Below are 22,185 nucleotides of genomic sequence, written 5' to 3'. Positions count from 1 at the left end.
TTCTGAGTCTCCAATGTCTATTATTCCACGTCTATTATTCCATACTCTATGTCCATGTGTACACATGATTTAGCTCTGACTTATAAGTGACAGCATGCAGTATTTGACTTTCTGAGCTATTTCACCTAAGACAATAGCCTCCAGTTCCATTCACATTGTTGCCAAAGCCATGATTTTATACTTTTATATGGCTGAATAGTATTCCACCGTGTGTGTGTATGTACGTATGGTGTGGTGATAAATATATGTGGCGATAACCATGAGGGCAGGTGTCTTTTTGATACAGTGGCTTTTTTTCCTTTGTGTAGACACCCAGCAGAAGGATTGCAGGATTAAATGGTAGTTCTATTTTTAGTTTTTTTGAGAACTATCCATACTTTCCATACGGTTGTATTAGTTTACATTTCCACTAACAGTGTACAAGCATTCCCTTTTCTCTTGAATGACTAGGTGGAGTCAATAGCTAGTGAAGTTCAGATAATACTTTCCATACCATTTAGTTCTGAATTTTCCCTTTGGGAAATGGTCTCTGATTGGATTATGCAACTCTTTCATAAAATTTGTTTTATGATCACCTGTACTGGAGTGAAGTGTACCATAACTCAAGTGCTGTCTCCTCCAGTGGCAAGGGCTCTGCAGCATGTTAATGATACCATCCCTGGGCACTGCTCCTTGCCTAAAATTCCAGTGATGACCTGAGGAAAGGGGCCAGTCTCAACCACTGCATTCCTCTGCCTCCACCACAATACCCAGTGAGGATTCCATAGCAAGACCATCCACAATCTACAAAACAGCTAGTGAAATGACCACAAAAACTTGTAGATACTGAGTGTCATCTGGAGAAACAAACAAAAATATCCATCAGTGTGTTCATGTGTGAAAAGAAAGACTATTGTATCCTGCTGCATGAACAAGCTTAGCCAAGATACAGACTAAAATCCTCTGATTAGAAGCATCACCTGAATAGGGATTAAAACATAATGAGGCATATCCACCATCCCATTAATCCTACTCATATAAACGTATCCTAAAGAAATTGTCACAAACATGGGAAGAGATGAGCTCTCCTCTGCAGAATTGATGGAAGTGTAGAAAAGTGAAAACAACTTAAGTCAACAGGAAATTGGTTAAGTAGACAATGGTAGATCCAGACTCTAGCTGTTTAAAACAATGATGTAACTTGATGTTTACTGAATTACAAAAATGTCCATAGGACACTGAGGAGTGAAGAAGGAGATTTACAGAAAAGCACATAAAGCTCCCATCTGTAAAACTGTGCACCTGCATCTCTCTCTGTAGAGATGCCAGGAGAGAACCCCAGAACTGTGCTCACTAAAACGTCAACTGTGGTTATCTCTGGATGGTGGGATTGGGGAGAGATTGCATTTTCTTAAAAGTTTCTTTTCTCTTCTTGAAGAGAATTGCTTTATTTTTAAAAAAATATATCTACCTAAGAAAAAAAAAATGAAATAGCCACATGCCTGATATTCCAAAAACACACAGGATTGGTTGGGGCAGTTGAGAATGGAGGAGCCTACAGCGTGAAAGTCTGAAAATACCAGCAAAAGAAAGCTTAACACTCAGTGGGTTGAAAAGCCTCATCACAGTTACTGCAACAAGTAAAAAGGTAACCAGAAAAGGGACTTTATTACCAGGCCATAGCAACAACCTGAAGACTGTCTGCTGAGCTAGGTGTCAAACATCAACTATCCTAGCCATCTTTATTTAGCTCAAGCTGTTTTGGAAAATAGCAACTTCCAAGCAAAGCTGAGCTCTCAGGATAGCCATTAGTCCCAAAGGCCACTTGATCGGCTGTTTTTTTCTTATGTCTGGAATGGCTGGACGTGTTTAAAAATTAAAGGAACTGTGTCTTGAAAAGGAGCTCAGGTGGATCCTGGAGGAAAAATAAAAGACAAAAACTCCGTACATCATCTCTTCAGAGTGGCCTCTTCTCACTACAAGACTAGGTTTGGCCCCTCCTGAGATGAGCATCCTGTACAGCTATGTTGTAGCACTTGCCGCAGTTTTCTTTCTTATTTATTCGTTGCTGTCCTCCCTCCTCAGCTATGAATACCAGGAGGGAACAAGCGGCACCTGTCAGGTCCAGTGTTGCACATTCAGAGCTTAGAATAGTGCCAGCACAGAGTAGACGCTTGATAAGCATAATGGATGGAAAAAAAATAAATAAAGGGACTTAGACAGGAAAGCGAGGGAGGGAAAGTGGCTGGGCTTTCAGAAGTTAGACAATGAGGATGTAACTGCTAATCTCTGCTTGTCTTCAACAGCCTCAAGCAGAAGGATCAGACATGCCTAAGCAATGTGCCTCTTTCAGGACTCAGAACGTGCACCTCTAGGTAAACGCCACATTCGTCTTTCTCAGTCATGCAGTTTGGGAGCTAATTCTTTCCTTCCATGAGATCTCACCACCTATCTTTCTCAAAGCTGCCCCACCCGTCCAGGGTGGGGGCTGCCATTCTCCCAGCTGCCCTGGCTGCCATTTGGGGTGGCTAAAAGCCAGAGGGAGAACACAACCTACAGCCAGCTCCTGAACTTGTTGGAAGGCCAAGGCCTCAAGAGGACAGGATATTCGAGCTGATGGATCCCAGGTTGTCCTTGTGCACAGCTGGCTGCAAGTGCCTGGAAATTAAAGCCCCCCTTGGGGACAGCTTTGAACCAGTGTCTCATCATCAGGCTTGGGGGAGAAGACAACCCAGCTATCTGCCCCTCAGCTGAGATAACTCTAACGTGTGTGTTTAATGTCAGTTCCTAGAGCTCCCCCAAAAGGATAAAGCTGCAGTTGCCCACTCCAGGAGCTGGTTTAATAATGCACCTCAAGGGCTGGGCGCAGTGACTCACACCTGTAATCCCAGCACTATGGGAGGCCAAGATGGGCAGATAACCTGAAGTCAGGAGTTCAAGACCAGCCTGGCCAATGTGGTGAAACCCCATCTCTACTAAAAATACAAAAATTAGCTGGGTGTGGTGGCAAGTGTCTGTAATCCCAGTTACTTGGAAGGCTGAGGCAGGAGAATTGCTTGAACCCAGGAGGCAGAGGTTGCAGTGAGCGGAGATCATACCATTGCACTCCAGCCTGGCCAATAAAAGCAAAACTCTGTCTCAAAAATTATAATAATAATGCACCTCAAGTTGTCTGACTTTCTTTTCTATACCTCACCTTACCTGGTATCCATACCCTGTACCTCTCAGGTAAACCACAGACCTCAATCTTCATCTCAGAGCCTGCTTCTGCGGGAGCCTGAGATGCCATTCCTCATGGGCAGCCCTTCTCAAAGGTGCCCAGGAAAACACTGGAGGGCAAAACACCCACGAATTGATGCCAACAAGACATGATCGGGTCTTGGAATTAGCGCCCTCTAGGAATTTCAAGAGTTCTCACCCTCTACACCCTACTCATGAACACCTACTCATAAACAGCGTACCTTGGGCATCAGAAAACACCAGACTCACACAGACATCTGGTTGCCCCCACGGAGCAGTCAGAGCCTTGGCTTGGGCCTCATATATCAATGCCTGTGACTCTGCGAAAGGAGCAACTCATGATCTGCAAAGTCAAAGACCATTATTTTCTGTTGATCTTCCTTCATCCAGGAATGATTCACCAAAACAATACCCTGGAGTCTAGCGCCGAGCAACTGGAATCGTCTCCTGTCTGCACATACAGATAAATATGGGTGACCTTCCTTTGTGACAGATTGGTGCTGAGGGCATTGAAACACATGGGGACATGAAAATGATGCGTGGTTTGTTGGAAGATGAATTTGTCTTCACACGACTCATGTGTCTCTTTGCTTTACCTTTGCTAAAGGGTACACTACCAGAGTAAAAATAATAATTGCAGTGTTAACGATACAGAGGCATTCCTTATACATTTATTATTCCCTAAGCACTGGGTGAAGCACGTTGTCTGACTGAATCCTCACATAATGCTTCTCTAAGGTAGGTGCTGTTATATTCTATCCTCATTTGCAGAGGCTTCTAGAAGTTTCAGTAACTTCTAGGTCTCACTGTGTTAAATAGCTGAGCTGAGCGTCAAACACAGCTCTAGGCTACAATGCTGTGAGCAGGAACAGCCACATAATTTGTGGAACTCAGTGCAGACACCTTGTTCAATGATTATTAAGAATTTCAAGATGGTGACAGCAAAACATTAAACCAAGCCCCAGGCCCTTCTGAGCATGGGACCCTTCTGTTCGCTGGGCTGTGTGAGGCCACAAGGGCTGCGCCCCATGAAGCTTTCTTTGGTTATGTGGGCTCAGAAAAAAGTGATGTGAGTGATGACAAGGGCCTCAACATTTAACCCTGTTGAACCCTAGATGTGATTCAATGGGCCTGGCTATTTCATCAGAAGAACTAGTCATTTTCTGTCAGGACCTAAATCAGTTCATCTGATAGAACTGCACAAGCTGGGCCTGCAGAGTCTGTGGTGTAAAACATGGAAACGAGAGAGCAGACCCAACGGGTCTGGGTTTTTTTTCCTAGGTGGAGTCTTCTTTCTCTGTCACCCAGGCTGGAGTGCAGTGGTGCGATCTTGGCTCACTGCAACTTTCACCTCCTGGGTTCCAGTGATTCTGCTGCCTCAGCCTCCCGAGTAGCAGGGATTACAGGCGCCCACCACCGCATCCGGCTAATTTTTGTATTTTTAGTAGCAATGGGGTTTCACCATGTTGTCCCGGCTGGTCTCCAACTCCTGACCTCATGATCCACACACCTCCGCCTCCCAAAGTGCTGTGATTACAGGTGTGAGCCACCACACCCAGCTGGCTCTTGGGTTTCTTGTAACTCACACAAGGCCCCGGAACAAATGTGGCCTATTGTAGACAGACCTGGACTAGTCTTTTGAGTAGGATGCCAGTGCAGATGTGGCCAGAATTTGCGAGAATTGAGGCACATGTGGCAGCCTCTTACCAGCTAAATAAGCAACCATTCACCAAATTTTGAAGCTGGAGACATAGACGCTAATTGTGTGTTTTCCCCAGCCAGGTAACTTTGGCAAGTTCCTGAGCCTCTTTGACATTCAGTTTTCTCATCTGTAAGACAGGGATATGGTATCTACCCCTCAGGGCAGGAAGTGGGATCATGGATGCAATTATGTTGTACATATATGGCTGCTGGCACACAGTAAGTGCTTGACTCAGTGTATGATACCCGGTGGCTGTTTTCACCATGAATTCGGTGGGACAGTTGAAAGAGCACATGATCTGAAGGTAGGTTATGCAGGCTGGCTCCCAAGCACTGACTCCCATCTTTTATTTGCGAGAGCATGGAAAAGTCATGGACCTCTTTCCAGAGTCAGCCCCCCACCCCAACCCCCAAGCCCCACCCCAAGTCCCACCCCAACCCCCACCCCCATTCCCATCCCAAACCCCATCCCTACCCCCACCACCACTCCCAACCCCAGAGGGTGTCAAATAATTTCTACAACACATGGGATTCTACGAGCCACAGAAGAGCAGAGCATGATGGAAATAAAAGAGGCGATCATTTTTATAGCCAGTTAGGGTTTGTCATTACTTGTAAGCAATTTAAATTGAAGAAGAGGTTGGAAAGAGGATACTGTCTTCTTCCTCAGATCCCCACTGGCCTCATGGGGCCATCTTGCCTGCAACTCTCTTACAGGATGCTAAGTAATCTAAGTGACTTTTTATTTGAAAGTTGTTTGCAACATTTCCACATTCTGGATCCCAAATCTGACTGATTCTATTTCAGTTCAAGCTCTACAGTCCAACCCAGAGGGTGCTGAAAAAGAAAACAATGAATCCATACAGACACCTGAGTCTTTATGTATTTTTACAGGATAATACCAATCATAAATAGATATTTGAGGTGGTTTATGTTTTGCAGGAGAACTGTCTGTCCCTAACTGAATAACTCTGTGATTTAAGAAACTCAATGTGCATAAAGAACTCTATCTTCCTTCAAAAAATATTACATGTATATACAGCAATAAAATCTAAAATTCTTTTCTAAACTTTAAGGACAGGCACAGTGGGAGGAAAATTGGACACCATCTAATCATATACACACATAATATACAAAGACATGTGCGAGCTCACAGCCATACCAAATGTAAGCACTGTCATTTACATTTAGAACACTTTTCCAGCCCATCTGAATTCTAGTCACTCACTCACAGGGCCCGGGTACCACAGATAGCAACTGGGAATCATTTTTCTGTTCTGCTCAAACTTTGGCCTCTTTAATCGCTTTCCTCATTGGTTCTCCTAACGTGTTCTGCACATCAGCTTGTTTAAGAAGATTTCTGTAAACATCAAATCCAAATTCCAGGGTGTTTCTCACCAGAAGCCATCTCTCCATCAAAAGCAGCTCACAGAGAGGGGCCACGTGGACTGTCTGCCCTAAAATGACCTGACCTCCCTTCACCTGCCCTCTCTCCTTCTCTCTAGACCTGTCATTGCTCCTCTGGCTCCAACACTCCCCTCAAACACCCTCTGGCACACACGCAATGCATTCACTCTCATTTCTAGAGTGTATTTAAAGCTGGGAAGGAAGAGGGTCGATCTTGCCCTTGGGGGATCTGATGCAGCACATGAAGACCCAGCTCCTTGAAGCTGACGGGAGGTTTTAGGCATCTTGCATACAATTATTCACCTGGTTGTCTGGGAAGGTTACCATGGTAACATTTCCAGAGTTTCATGTATCTACATGTCATTGATAGATCCCATCAATTCAGCAAAGGGGGAAAAATAGTAAAAGTAGCTCTCATCTCCTGTCTGGTCTGATGAATCACTATTTTACTTATTTGGGCATAATCTAGGAACAGCAACACGACACTCTTAATATGGTGTTTTTTTTTTTCACTCAAGTGTATTTTAAAGATGAAAATCAAAGTCCAGCTGAAGAGGAATTTTTCTGTTTTATTCTTTCACTTTCTCAAGTATTATACTCAGGAGTGACTTCAGCTGCTGGCTATGGCATACTTTAATTAATATGTATTGGGCCAAAAAAGGAAGCTCTAAATTCTAAAACCATCCCTGATAGAAAGGATAAACATGGGAAAAGATAGCAGGAGCTCTATAGTAACCTTGAGTGACTTCTATAACAGTAGGCACATGCATTTCCGGAGACAGATATCAAACATCTTCCTTTTGGTCCTCTGAAGACAAAAGCTCTCTTCATGCACATCTTCTAAGGGAAGGGAAAAAGTCCTACCTATTTTACTAAAATAGTTCTTATTAAAAGGCCACTATGAAAAGAAATAACTGAGGAGTTTGTAATGAGGACCCAATTCTCATCAAAGCCTTGCTATAGCACAAAGTTTAGCCTTGGACCTTGGACCTTGGACCAAAAGGTAAGCTGGATATTTACATGGTGCCCAACATTAGCCATGCCTTAGAGACTTAGATGGCAGTCATCCTTGGAGGATCATCTTCAGAGACAATGAAAGAGATTTTCATAACTTGCAACACCTTGGTCAAGCTTTGCACTTTAGCTTTCCAACCTGGCTTCCATGCAGGGAAGTAATAAGTCAATGTGGATACAAGCTGACAAGTTCGAACAGCCATAAGACAGTCCCTAGAATCCACAAAGATCATCGTGTGCCTCTCTCCAAGCCATTATGCTAAAGGTAAGTCAACGTGACATACCTGTGGGTGACCCTTCCATGACGTGGCCAATGTAGGGACCTTCCCGAAAGATCGGTCGGTTGTCATTCTGATCAATCACAATGACTTCCAGAGGCACCGGCCCCTCAAGAGTTTTGCCATTGACATCAGTGGTCTCCACAAATAGCTATTTGAGCAAAGAGATTGGGGGAGAAAGAAGATATTAATTCATTATGAAAATTGAAATAAGATTCTCTAGAGAAAGTAGGTTATATCAGCAATTTTATGAGCCCTTGGCAATATTGAAACTTTGGTCTCAATGGATAGTCACTGGGACTAGAATAGAAATGAAACATTCCAGAATAAAAGGCAAAGATCAGTTCACTTTAGATCCCCCTTGGGAAATTTACAATTAATTCATCAAATCTGCAAAGAAAGTTAAAACAAACAAACAAAAACCCCCAAAACATAAACAGTCATAGCCAAGAAATTATGCTTATATCATTTCTGTTCTCCCAATATCATTATGCTTAAAAAGAATGTTATGCTAATAAAAATGATTGACTAAGCAGTTATGAACCAAGTACATTAAGAGGTAACCAAAAGTGTTTATGGCAATCTCTTAGGAGAAAATCAGTCAGTATTTATAGGGGGCTTTCCTCAGGAAAGCTAGGAACTCAGAATTTGCAGGGGCCTGAATGAGATCTTGGGATTCCTGCCTACCAGGCTCTTTACAATCTCAGAGGATTTCACAAGACCATGAATCACTTCTACAGGGAACCACTTTCAGATCTCAATGAAGAAGGCAGCATAAAAAAAAACAGGATTTTGTTTGTCTTGGAAACAAAGAATTATGCCATGGGATTTCCAGTGAATCACAGGGACCTTACATGCACATTTTCTGTGCTTAATTCAACCTTGATTTAACTCAGTGATAAGAGTAATACTTCTTCTTGGATATAAGTGGTGGTTCCTGCACAGGAGTATTTTGGTCAGAAAAGGGCCTCTGCATTTGGAATCCTAGTACAACTCATCCCTATCTGTGTGACTTTGAGCAAGACACTGGATCTCAGTTTTCTCATCTGTAAATGGGGTTAAAAAAACACCCATTATTATGAATAATAACAAACACTTATCCAGTGCTTCCTTTGGTTCTATACTAAATTATCTCACTTGATTATCATAATAACCCTTTGGATCCTTTTACAGAGGACAGAATGACAGCAAATAGGAGATAAATGGTGGAGTCCGGATTTGATCTTGGGAAGTCTGCCTGCAGATCTCACATTTTTAACCACTATAAACAATATTTCTAAAGCATTTAATATAGGGTCTGTCACATATCTCAAGAATATTAACTGCTGCTATTGTTGCTACAATTATCGATACCATTGTCAAAAACGAGCCCAAATTAGAAAAATGAAAGACAAACATTCTTGTTATAAATCAGTACAGTCACATCCCACCTGATGGTATTGTAAACCAGTATAATCCTTTTCAAAAGCATGGCAAAATTCAACAGAAACCATGAAAGACTCATACTTTGTACTATTTTTATACCACTCCTGATCCTATATAAGTTTGCAGGAACGATTCACTGCATTGTTATTTCTCATAATAAAATCACACTGGCGTCCACCTGAATGTCCAGTAGAAGCAAACTAGTTGAATGAATGAATGTGTCACAACATGTTACAATACAATAATTTTTAAACTTTACTGATCGACTTAGAATATTGAGTAAAAATACACAAAATAACATGTGCATCATGCATATATGACATACAAATATGAACAGAATTTGAAGGCAGTGAGCAAAACGAAACCAGGTATGTGTGCGTAGATAATTTTTTTCTTTCTTTCTTTCTTTCTTTTTTTTTTTTTTAACATTACTTCATCCTTTTACTAGCAAGTTCACACACAGACATACACACTTGATTTCTGGGGCAAATAAAATAATGCAAATAATAAGAAAAAATTAAGTGAACAGAGCCTCCTAATATCTGCACACAAAGGAGATCTTACAGAGAGTGAAATCTTATACTTTTATGGTTTTTTAAAAGCTATTATGAGAATACTGCTAACAAAGGAAATCAATCAAAATAAAGCTTTGGGGCAATTTTATGTAATAACATAGGTTTGGTTTTTCATCTTCCCAAAATAGCCAAGGACTTGACTTTAACTCAACCGAAAAAACAGAACAAAACAAAAAAAACAAAACAAAAAAAAACCCACTGTGCCCAAACAAACATCTTGGATCTGAATCCTAAAATTCTACATTCTATAAGACTTGGCCAGTATCACAAGTTACAAGTAGGATAGATAATCAGAATTCACATTTGCCAAATATTCAAATATGCTGAAACTGGGAAGGGCAGACAACAGATCCATCTTAACACAATAGAAAGAAAGGCAGAAACTAAGGAGACACCATTGATTAGGATGAATGCAAAATGTGGAGCCGAATCTCAGAAAACCAATTTTGCAAACAGACAATCCAATGGTATTTTATGATACAAAACTATTCAGAGTTTGACTCTCAGACTTTTCAAAGGACAATAATATCAACAGAAGCCAAGACCTTTGGAATGCTCTCTAAAAACAGTGAAGTGCTGTTAAGTGGGATTTTCTTAAAGTTAATTTAATACGAATTATTTGAGGACCCAGTACATGTTAGCCATCATGCTGAACACCCTGGTATCCAGTGGTTATCAGGAAAGATACCCTAGCATGGAGAGACTGACAATAAACAAGAGAAAAAGATATGAACAAGGTAATTTCAGTCACAGATGAGGCCTTTGAAGGACATGAGATAGGTTTGAGTACGAAAGCTTCACTATCAAATACTGTAGCTGCTAGCGGCATGTGGCTATTGCAATTTATATTTATTAAAATGAAAAAAACTCAGTACTCCAGTCGAACTAGGAAAGTTTTCAGTGCTCAATAGTCACATGTGGGTAGTAGCTACCATATTAGACAACATGGATGTAGAACATTTCCGTCACTGTGTAGAGTATGATTGAAAAAGTGTATGTGTGGTGGGGGGTGGTGGGAGGGCAGGGGGCACCTATTCGAGATAAATGGTGGAGAAAACCTTATTGCTGAGGGAATGTTTCAGCTGAGGCTTGAATGACAAGAAAGTGGAAAGAGATAGCCATACAAAAATACATGGAAAATGATTTCTAGACAGCAGGAATAGCAATAGCAGACTTTGAGGAAAGAATGATCTTGGAACTAATTTGAGAGTAGGAAATGGTATAAGATCAAGTCAAATAATTAGGGCTCTGCTCAACTCCAAATGGAGTAGGTTAAGGCTTACATCCATACAAGATTTTTTGCGTAAAAAAATCTAAACCAAGTGAAGAATGAAGACATTTTCTTCCTATGCGTCCCTGGGAAGGCAGAGATGAGAAAGAAGTATATCATGCTTTTTCCCAACAGAGGAAAACATAATAGACTGAATAAAATATATAATAGGAAACGTTTGTGTTTTACATAGAGGTTCATGTAGTTTTAAAATCATCTTATTAATGACGTGGATGAAAATTAAGCACATGCGTATGCATGAGGAAGTTGTTAGTAAATACAGCCTTATCCACCCAATCACATACCATAACAAAATCTGACATTCCTATGAGTTTTCATCACTGTTCTCATATGAAGGTCAGACCCGCAGTTAGCAAATGCCAAACTTTCTGAAGTCAGGCTCTTAAATTCCAGCGCGTCCTCCAGTATCAGAGAATAAATGTTCAATTACGTTCTTGCCTGCCTTCTTTCTTCCTAATTGAAATACCCAAAGCACACAAATCCTTAGTTTGAAAAGACTGGAACAATGCTTGTTTCCTTTGAATTACATGATAGATTCAAGTGGCTATGTTTGGGTTCTAAAAACAAAACAAGCTCATATGCATTCAAAGACAGGCATTCTGATGCTTGTTCTTTATGTTGGAAGTAAGATGCCACTTGGTAGAAACTTACTGTGAGAAAAACAAATAGGTAGCCAGGGCAGAAGGCAATGAAATACTTGCTCAAAGGAAATGGAAACCATCCAGCCCCCTCACTGCCTACTTCGAGACCACCCCCTCAGACAAGAGGATTTCTATTATTGGATTCAATCGTTAACCTGCATGGGAATAAGAAGGTGTGATATAAACAAAAAAACGTCCGCTGTGGAACCAGATGAGAGGGGCAATCAATAAACGACAGCTAGAAACAGTTGTCCAACGTCGCAGGATTTAATAACTAATTCCATAGGAGGTAGCCCGAACTCCGAGCAATGACATGTCTGGCCAATGTCTGTGCTGTGTGTTCTAGTACCTTGCTATTCAAAGGTACTAACAGCATTGACATCCCCCAGGAGCTGGTTAGAAATACAGGCTCCTCAGTCCTGCCTAGAACCTACTTAGGAAACCCGTCCATTTTAACACTGTTTCTAGAGAATTCTAGTGCACATTACTGTTTGAGTGACGTTGTACTGAGACACAGGGTTTGGAGATGGAAATCCAAGGGTCTTGTGAAATTTGGGAACTGTATTCCCAGGTTCAGCTATAGGAAAATAAATAAGCTCCAAATAGGAGGCTGAGTCTTGCCACCTGCTAGGAATTTCACTATGTGGCTGTTGGACTCATTCATCACCCCCAAGTACACAGGCCAGGAAGATAGATGTTGTCTGTAGGTCTATCTGGAGAAGCATGTGCACGTGTGCACGCGCGCACACACACACACACACTCAGATGCAGGCAGACATATATACACATACCACAGACACAGCACACACGTACAAATATACACATACAAATATACACATACACATACATTTCCCACAAACATCAATTTTTTCCAATCTCCTTCTAATCTTCAACTGTGGATGCTGAATGCTTAAAAATCCTATTTTGCCTGATCACTTCTTGAGAAGCTGTCAAATACAAAACAGGTAGAAGGGAATTGGTTACTAATTGAAAATTGAAACATTGCAGAAAACCAAGTAAAATGGGGAGGTCCCAGAGATGGGAAAGCTCACAGAGGATGGTAATGAGTGTTGGGGGGCCTTGCATTTCCTTAGCCGTGGTGTGATTTTTGGCCCACAACAGAATTGTTTTCCTCCATTGAGACGAAATATCCCAGCGGGGAGTAACTCATTCAGCTTTATCATTAGGGGGCCCGTGGGTAAAAAGTTAGATTCTTTAGGAATTTATGTTTAAACCAGCACTTTGAGAGATTCTGGTGCTAGTGGTTTCCTGCCCACACTTAGGAAAGCTTGGCTGATCATGGGAGGGAGATCCAGATGCTACCAGCACTGGTGGGAGAGGTGGAGGGGAGAATTGCTGGAGGTGGGGGACATCTGTGAAAGCCTGAGTGGAGGGCTTTAAGCAGCTGTGGAAAGAGCACTGGACCCGGATTCAGGAGACCTGATATTGAATCTTGCTGACACACCCAGTCCAGGCTCTGAGCAGGCCATGCACCTTTCCATATCCTGGTTTTTGTGTTATTAATAAGAGCCTAGCATGGTGACTTTGTAGTATCTTGGTGCAGATTAAGTAAAATAACACACGAAACTGTCTGATACAAAGCTGGTACCGAGTCTGAACCCAAATATTACTCCCCAGTTTTTAGAGGCCCAGCTTTATCCTTTTCTGGAGAGGGCAAAACTATTTTACATGTATAATAACTTAATTAAAATATTATTGACATTACTGGTGGCAAGAATTTTTGAGCAACCAGAGAGTATGATAAATATAGTTGCATATTTATCATTTTGCTCTAAATATTGTCCAGAGGATGACCCCTCTCCCAGGGATCAAGGAAGAAGAAACTCACAAGTCATTCTCTTCCTCAGATGAAACCTTCTCTTCTATCCCCAGCCACTCCATCAACACATCCTGCCCACATCATTGTTTCTCTTCCTGAATGTCCCCTCTTCTCTCCATCCCCCTCAACACTCGTTGAGATTAGATGCTATCACTTCTCACCAGGGCTGCTGTGCAAGGCACCCTGTGGGTCTTCCTGCCCAGCCATGACTGCCTGCCACAGTCTGTTTTCTACAGGGCTTCCAGGGTGTCTTTGTCAATTTTTATTTATTTATGTCACCCTATATTGGATACCTTGCAATGGTTTCTCATCACTCTTAGGAAAAACAGCAAATGTCTTTGCTTTGACAAGTCTTTCTATAATCTGGCTCCAGTCCACTTCCTCAAACTCATTTCATGTTACAAGGAATCCCTCTTGTTCCTTGTTATCCAATTACACTCATCTTTTTTTAGTTCTTCCAACTCATCACATTCTTTCCCGCAGGTATTTTTACATACAACCCTCCTACCAAGCATGGGTTTCCTACCTACGCTTCCTTGCTGCTGTCGCTATTCATCCTTCAGATCTCGGCCCAAATATCAAGAAGATCCTCCCTGACTCCTCCAGAACAGCTAGAGTGTCCCTGGCTTACATTCCCATGGCATCAGCCTCCTTCCTTTGTAACACTTCCCGTATGTTATTACCTATTGGTGTGATAATTCAATCTACATCTATCTCTCTGTCTGGCCCCATGAGGACAGGAGCTTATTAGCAAATCCCGAAGCCTGGACCCAAGGCCTATGTCAGGCCTCTGAGCCGAAGCGAAGCCATCATATCCCCTGTGACCTGCACGTACACATCCAGATGGCCGGTTCCTGCCTTAACTGATGACATTCCACCACAAAAGAAATGAACATGGCCTGTTCCTGTCTGAACTGATAACATTACCTTGTGAAATTCCTTTTCCTGGCTCATCCTGGTTCAAAAGCTCCCCCACTGAGCACCCTGTGACCACCCCCCCCCCACTGCCCGCCAGAGAACAACCCCCTTTCACTGTAATTTTTCTTTACCTACCCAAATCCTATAAAACAGCCCCACCCCTATCTCCCTTTGCTGACTTTCTTTTTGGACTCAGCCCACCTGCACCCAGGTGATTAAAAAGCTTTATTGCTCACACAAAGCCTGTCTGGTTGTCTCTTCACACGGACGCGAGTGACGGCCTCGTGCAAGACAGGCAGCTGATATGATATTGATTGCAGAGAGCCCTCTTTGGAAGAGGCAATACCTCTTTAAGAGACTGGAATCCAAAGTTTTGGCCTGAGCTCTGGCCATCTGTCCTTTCTCTCCATCTCTGGCATATCAGAGCTGACAGTTGGTCTGACTCCATGGACTGTAGGCTGGTGGACTCTGTAGTCTTAATTGATGAACAAGAATCCCAGTGGTAAACAATATCAGAGTACATTAAACTGATTACTTGGTTGTTTAAAAAAGAAGAGGACTAACATTGATTTGGTGTCCAATACAGGTCTGGCCTTTTTTGCATTGTCTCATTTGGCTTAAAACAATCTGAAGAAATACTCATCGCAGCAAAGAAATTTAAGTACCTGGTCCATGGTGCCGAAGCTGATTTGTCATCAGCCTGAATTCAAACTTAGGTCCGGCTGTAACATTCACATTCCCCTCACTGTGCTCACACTTGATGAATTTTTTTGCATGGACTCCCTTACTTTTTTTTTGTTTTATTATCTTTACTAAGCTATTTACTTAGCAGCTTTGTTTTACATTGATTGCTGTTTTTTTACTCTTGCCTCATCTGTGGCAAAATCATCCATGAATTGAGGAGCTTAATGAGTTTCTCATATATTTTTATTAATACACATGAAGCTACACATTTAACCACACAAAGAGCCACTGTACATTATGTAGCACCCTGCCACAAACTAAAGGCTGGGAAATTTTATGGTATCAGCCCAGCTCCCACAGAGTTCCTTCCGGGATGCTACATACTTTCTGAAAAGCAAAACAAACAAACAAACAAACAAAACCCAAAAAAACAAAGTGTGCTTATCAATTTAATTCTCAAATGACAACAATGAATAATATGGCGAGGCAGACAGAGAATGCAAATCACCTCGAATTTGTTTAAAGCAAAAATACTTTCTCCAAGGCTGGCGACACTAAGACACTGCCTGAATATTTGCTCTCCTTCAAGGGGGCGTGGTAGATGGGTACTAGGTTGTTACCCCTGATCTTCTGAGTCCTGAGAATGGGAAGAAAAAAGGGACTCGACTCTTGAAATGGAGGAGGAGGTAAGGAAAAACCACAGGAACAAGAAGGGAAGCTAAGCTGGAGAACAGTTTTAGCCTTGAATTTAGGGTCCTGTTGTCCAGCCTTCCTGGCATCCCAGCACCTGGGTTTCTCTATTCTCTGTCCATACCATTTGGGATTGGGTGGGGAGGTATCCACTAAGAATGTGAACCATCAAGTCACAGTATTTTGCAATGACTGTTCAAGCCAATTAATTCACCATTATAATAGGAATTGGCTGTACATAAAATGCTTTGAAAAGAATCCCTTAAAAAATGCAAGAACATAATGAACCAAATTACAAAGCATGTGTGGCCTTCAGCTTGGTGGTGAAGTATTAACACCTTGCCCTTCGTTTGAGTCATCCTCTCATCTTCCGCCATGAGAGACACAATTGAGTCCGACAAGATTTGACACTGAGATCTTACCCAAAAGGATGTACTGATGAAAAACAAAATGTGCTACAAGGGTTTTTGGGTGAAGGCCAAAATGCAGAAGCTGGCTCTTAAAAGCCAATATTTTTTGTAACATGAGATGACGCAACCAACACACGCAAAATCTAGATCAGCGGAATCAGAAACAAAGCATGACACACACAGTCCATGGCCTTGTGAGTCATTCTGAAGAGAAATGATTTGGAAAACACTTTGATGACTTCTTTAACTCTGATGATTCTTCTTTGGGCAAAATATGCAAATAAAGCAAAACACACACACACACACACACACACACACAGAGCTTTTGTGAGATGATATGGTTCAATATTCGATCAATGGATTATGTGTGCACAGGATTTTCAGTTGTAAGTTTTCAAATCACACAGAATCAAGAATACACAGTAGCTACATCTCTAACACAATGTGGCTCATTTTCTGTTTTGCAGACAGGCAAGATGCCTCTTACCCGAATGAGTATTTTCCCTCCAAGTTACCTCTCTGGGGCACTAAAACGGTTTTCAGCATAGATGCTGCCACTGCCATTATCTCTGGAATACTTCATCAGAAACTTCTATTGGAACCCGTTTATAAGTCACAAACAAAAAGGAATCTTATTCCTTTCATTCCAAATATTCTTTGTTTTTTTTTTTTTTTTTTTTTTTTTTTTTTTTTTTTGAGATGGAGTCTCGCTCTGTCGCCCAGGCTGGAGTACAGTGGCGCGATCTTGGCTCACTACAACCTCTGCCTCCCAGATTCAAGCGATTCTCCTGTCTCAGCCGCCTGAGTAGCTGTGATTACAGGCATGTACCACTAACCCGGCGAATTGTTGTATTTTCAGCAGAGATGGGGTTTCGCCATATTGGTCAGGCTGGTCTCAAACTCCTGACCTCAGGTGATCCACCCGCCTCAGGCTCCCAAAGTGCTGAGATTACAGGCATGAGCCACCATGCCCGCCCCAAATATCTTGTAATAGAATATAGCTGTAATGCTAGAAATGTAAAATGATCATTGGAAGCTCACTGCATGCAAGCAGAGATGTACAAGGCTTAACAATGCCATCTCTCCAGCTAAACATGACTTTAAGTTCAGACACAGGAACTGTGTGTGTGTGTTTGACTCACACAAAACCTTGAAATGCACGTGAAAAATAACATGCCAGCATTTGCCCCCAGTTGAAGTAAAGATAAGAGCCAATGATTGTTAAGGGTGCAGTGACACAAACACAAGGATCACTGTAGTGGAATCTCAACTTGATACAATCTTCCTGGAAGGCAGTTTGAAAGTATGTCTCAAGAACCTCAGAGAAGTTCAAAGCTTAAAAAAAAATCTGCAGAGATTCCACGGAAATAAGCCCACAAAGATTTTTATATCAGTATGCCATATTGTTTATTTATAACAGATGATCTCGAAAGGTTGAGCATGGTTGGAAGATGTTTTAAGTGATACTTTCCACCATGGATACAATGTTTGTTGTGATAAGAAAGGAAATGATAAAACTAATCCTAACCCATTTTATTAATGTGACACTTACATTGCCCTTATTTTTTCTATCTGAGTCCTTATATATTAATATATTATCAATTCATGTACAGACTTGGTAGGCAGATTTAGATGAGAATATACTCATGGTCCAATTAGATCATCACGATGTGTGGGTAAGAATACTCTTTCTAGGTATCCTTTCTATAATTCAGTGCCTTAAACAAAGATATATTGATAAATCTTTTCATTATGTTTCACTCTACAATTTTCATACTCTGTCCACCTTCCAAATCAAGGCTGCCAATGGACTTAAGGCTGGTGATCTGCCAGCTTTAAAATAGAGATTGGGCCAGGTGTGGTGGCTCATGCCTGTAATCCCAGCACTTTGGAAGGCTAAGGCGGGAGGACTGATTGAACCCAGGAGTTTGAGACCAGCCTGAGCAACATGGGGAGACTGCCATCTCTGCAATTTTTTTTTTTTAAACTAGCCAGGAGTGGCGGTGCATGCATGTCTGTAGTCCCAGCTACTCAGGAGGCTGAGGTAAGAGAATCACTTAGGCCTGGAAGGTTGAAGCTGCAGTGAGCTGTGACTCTACCACTGCACTCTAGCCTAGGTGACTGTAAAGGTAAACTGAGGCTGGAGCCGAACCAGGAACAAAGACACAAGGCAAATGGCAGTGAGAATAGCCTTTATTAAGACTCATGGGTGAGGTTCCGCAGTCCAAAGGTGCGGGCTGAGGAAGTCGCACTGAGGTAGGAGGGTAGGGGCTTTTAATAGCCCAAGAGGTAGGGAAGCTGGTTGTGCAAACAGGGCCTGGGGGGTCTTGAAACTACTAGGGCAGGAGTTCAGTAAGGGTCATGAAGAAGGGATCTTTGGAAACTGTTAACTGAAACTGCTATTTACAAACTTGTGGTATGCAGGTGAGCTGCAGGTCATAGGGGAGTGTGGTTGCCCAGCCAGAACTCTGATGCATGTAAGTCTGCGGGTGTGTACAAGGGTGAAGGGAGTCTTTAACAAAAGGCCTGCTACACCAGGTAACACCGCCATGTTAGGTCTAGATTCCTGCCTAACAGTGACAGAGGGAGATCCTGTGTCGAGAAGAGAGGGAGAGAAGGGGGGAGAGAGAGGAAGAGTGGGGGGGGGAGAGAGGGATAGAGGGGGGGAGAGAGAGGGAGAGAGGGAGAGAGAGAGAGAGAGAGGGAGAGAGACAGACAGATAGATAGTAGCCTGAATTATATGACATCTGGCTGGGCCTGATGGAATCACAAGTCCTTAAGAGGGAGGAAGAAGCGAAGGTCAGAGTGATGGGATATGAGAAGGACGTGACCAGCTGTTGCTGGCTTTGAGGATGGAGAAAGGTACCATGAGGCAAGGAATGTGGGTGGCTTTTAGAAGCTAGAAAAGACAACGAAATGGATTTTCCCCTAGAGCTTCCAGGAGTGAAGGCAGCCCTGCGGACACCTTGATTTTAGCCCTGACACATGTTGGATTCTCAGCTTACAGAACTGCAAGATAAGTTGTGTATTGTTCTGAGTCACTGTGTGGTAATTTATTCAGCAACCATAGGATATTAATATAGTGGTCACATAATTTATTGTCCAAACCAGAATCTTCTTAGAATAAAAGTAGGTACCATTAACAATGAAGCCAAAACAACAGGTGCAAACCAAATCTGTCCTGGGCAAACTGGCTCATGTGGTCATGCTCTCTTACTAAGAAACTTTAGCTTTCCAGGTTTTAGTTTGTACCATTGCAACATATGGTGTTTAGAATACCATTCTCGGTTTTATTGTTAAAGAAATAAAAAGATAAATGAGCATATGCACACACAAATTCCCAGCATGTAGAAATACTAAACAAAGCTTTGTTAGACCTTAGGGGGAGTATGGTGACCTTGGCATGCCATCTTCCTGGCAACATCACCGCCAGCCAGGGCCACACCACAGGTTAAGGTTTCAAAGTCAGTCCAACGAGCAACACTGTGGTAATCTCCCAGAAGAGCACGGGGAGGCTGGGCAATCTGACAGAGGTGCCCAGTCATCCCCGCAGGACACCCCCACTACATAGGGAAACCATGCATTCCCAGTAGATCTTTATGTAGAAATCTGCAAATGTGGATGCAGTATCCTAGATTCCATTCCGATTGGTCAGCCATTACCCCTTTGAAATTGCTTTTCTGCTACGTAATCCAGGTTTCTCTTTGACATGAATAACTTTCATTTCAAGTTATTTTTCTTAGCTTTATTTCACTTATTCAAGTTAAATGTCATTATAGACCAACTCCTAGAGAGTTCCCAGGGAAAGGACATTTTAGGTCCTTTGTAACATTCCTCCTCCTTAATTTATACAGCTGTGTGAGTAATCCCCCCCTTGACAGACTGGATGTCGTGTTTATATCTCCTAAAAACGATCGAAGTGGGGATAAAAGTTTCCTACTTGTTAGGTTATTAATTAAAAATCTTGACACTGTTATCAAATGTTCTTTGAAAATCTTGCTCTGCTTAGAGCTACAGTATCTCCTTTGCGAATTTGAAATTTTACTTAAATTTTTTTTTCATCAAACATAATGAAAACATTTTTTCTTATGTGTATGCATGCTCACAATTACACTAGACTTTGAGGGCATTCTTAAACATTTAACTTTTGAAGTAACTTTAATTATGTGGAAGAAATCTATGCAGATATTAAAAATAATTTTTATGTAAGCTGCTTGAGTCAAGTCCTAGTGAACATCCTCTGCCTCAAGAGGTGACACAGGCTGAAAATTTTAATTGGTTCAAGTAGAATTTATATAACTCATGGATGATGGAATTACGCCAGATCTATTAAGGATATGTACAAGGGTTAAGGGGATTTTTGCGCAAAGATGAGAAATGAAATACTTTAGAAAACAAAGTCAGCAGAGAAAAATTACTGGGGATTGTATTTTTACATGACCTTTTTCCTTTCCTAATGTGAAATTCAGAGGAATAGAAATAGATGCAATACCTTTTTTTTTTAACTGTATAGTTTTAAAGTCATTTTGTTAAATAAGTGTTAAAATGTGTTTTATCAAACATCATGTTCTTTAAAAAATTAGGGTTGATACATACAAATTTCAAGTATAGTCTAATGAAGTCCAGATGGATTAAAGTAGTAGGAGGAATAAAATCATTGAATATTTATGTAATAGAGGGGGGAAGGTCTTTCTAAGCCAGCATTACAGCCCTAATTTGTTGTGTGAATTATTGACAGATTACACTACTGAAATGCAGGTTTTACAACAACTAAAATATATGAAAATAAACAGAAAACTGTGAAAAATATTTGCATCACATACAACAGAGGCTATTATCTGGAGTATACAAACAGTTGGCTAAAATCAGTTGGGAAAGAATAGCAATTAGCAAAAGAAAAAAACAAAAAAAGCAAAAAAAAATTAAAATGAAATAATTTATAAAGTTGTTATAGTATTTAGAAAAAATTCATAGTGTTTGACAGACTTACAAGGAAATAAATTCTCACATATTATCAATTACATTAAAAAATCTTTCCGAAACACAATTTGTTAATACCCATCACAAACTTTGAAAATTTACTTGTAGAAATTTAGCCTGATGTGTGCGTGTGTATGTGTGTGTGTGTGCACGTGTGTAGCAACATGTATACTCACTGCAATATTGCTTAAAAATAGAAAAAGCTACAATCAACACAATGTTATAATAGATTGATGAAATAAACTATGGTATCTGCAGAAAGTAGAACACTGCATTGTAGACACACTTTAGAGAATGTAAAAATACATTAACAGTATAGTACACATGTTATGAAGTACAAATTCTGACTAAAAATAATGTATACACATTACAATTTTTGAAAAATAAAGGCATTCCACTATTAAGATTATGCTAAAATATTAACAGTGTTTTTATTGAAGTGATTTTTCTTTGCTTTGCTATACTTCCTAGATTTTTCTAGGCATGTGTTAATTTCAAAGTTAAAAAAAGAAATCAAAGTTTATTTTAAGATTGTAACTTGTTAGGCAGTGAGTACAAATTGACTACAGTGTATTACAAATGGGGAACTATGGGCAGCTGTTAAACTCTAAGACATGCAACATCTCTCAGCATTGATGATTAATGAGAAAGAAACAAACATTAAGTATATATAGGACATCATCGGTATTAGAGTAGCATACAGAGTGTGGCTGGCTTTTCTAGACTTTACAGTTCTATAGTTTTGGGATTATAAAAAGAGTCTCAATGCACCTGACAGAACTTGGTATCCTCAGCTTTATTTTCGGAACCGTCGCTGTTATCACTGTCTGCTTCTTCCCTGAAGCTTCACTTTTAATCTCACACATAAATTCTGAGAACTAGAAAACAGCTGAGATTCCAAATGTGGGTTTTAGATTCAGGGAGACTGGACTTTAAGTCCCAAGTCCATTCCTTACCAGCTCTGTGATGGTTTAAGGTACTCAGTTACCTTCTCAGAATCTCAATTTCCTCATCTTTAAGATGGAAGAACAGGAACCATCTCACAGAAAATAAATATTTGTAAAGCATTTAGCAAGACACCTGCCACATAGCAATCATTAAATAAATACTAT

The 22,185-nt window shown here is 41.1% G+C and overlaps 1 protein-coding gene across 2 annotated transcripts in view; it reads right to left on the bottom strand.

Moving 5' to 3' along the window:
* Positions 1-22,185, bottom strand: part of LOC105496758 (cadherin 13) — a 1,175,273-nt gene that overhangs the window by 449,523 nt on the left and 703,565 nt on the right. For both annotated transcript variants that reach the window (XM_071085018.1, XM_071085017.1), the window contains one exon: positions 7,626-7,770. In XM_071085018.1, the coding sequence (XP_070941119.1) occupies positions 7,626-7,770 (145 nt within the window). The remainder of the gene's footprint in view (positions 1-7,625; positions 7,771-22,185) is intronic.

Source organism: Macaca nemestrina, chromosome 18 (assembly GCF_043159975.1).
Source record: "Macaca nemestrina isolate mMacNem1 chromosome 18, mMacNem.hap1, whole genome shotgun sequence".
In the NCBI taxonomy this organism is placed as follows: Eukaryota; Metazoa; Chordata; class Mammalia; order Primates; family Cercopithecidae; genus Macaca; species Macaca nemestrina.
Note: the sequence above shows the minus strand (reverse complement) of the source record. Positions and strands in the feature narration are given on the sequence as shown.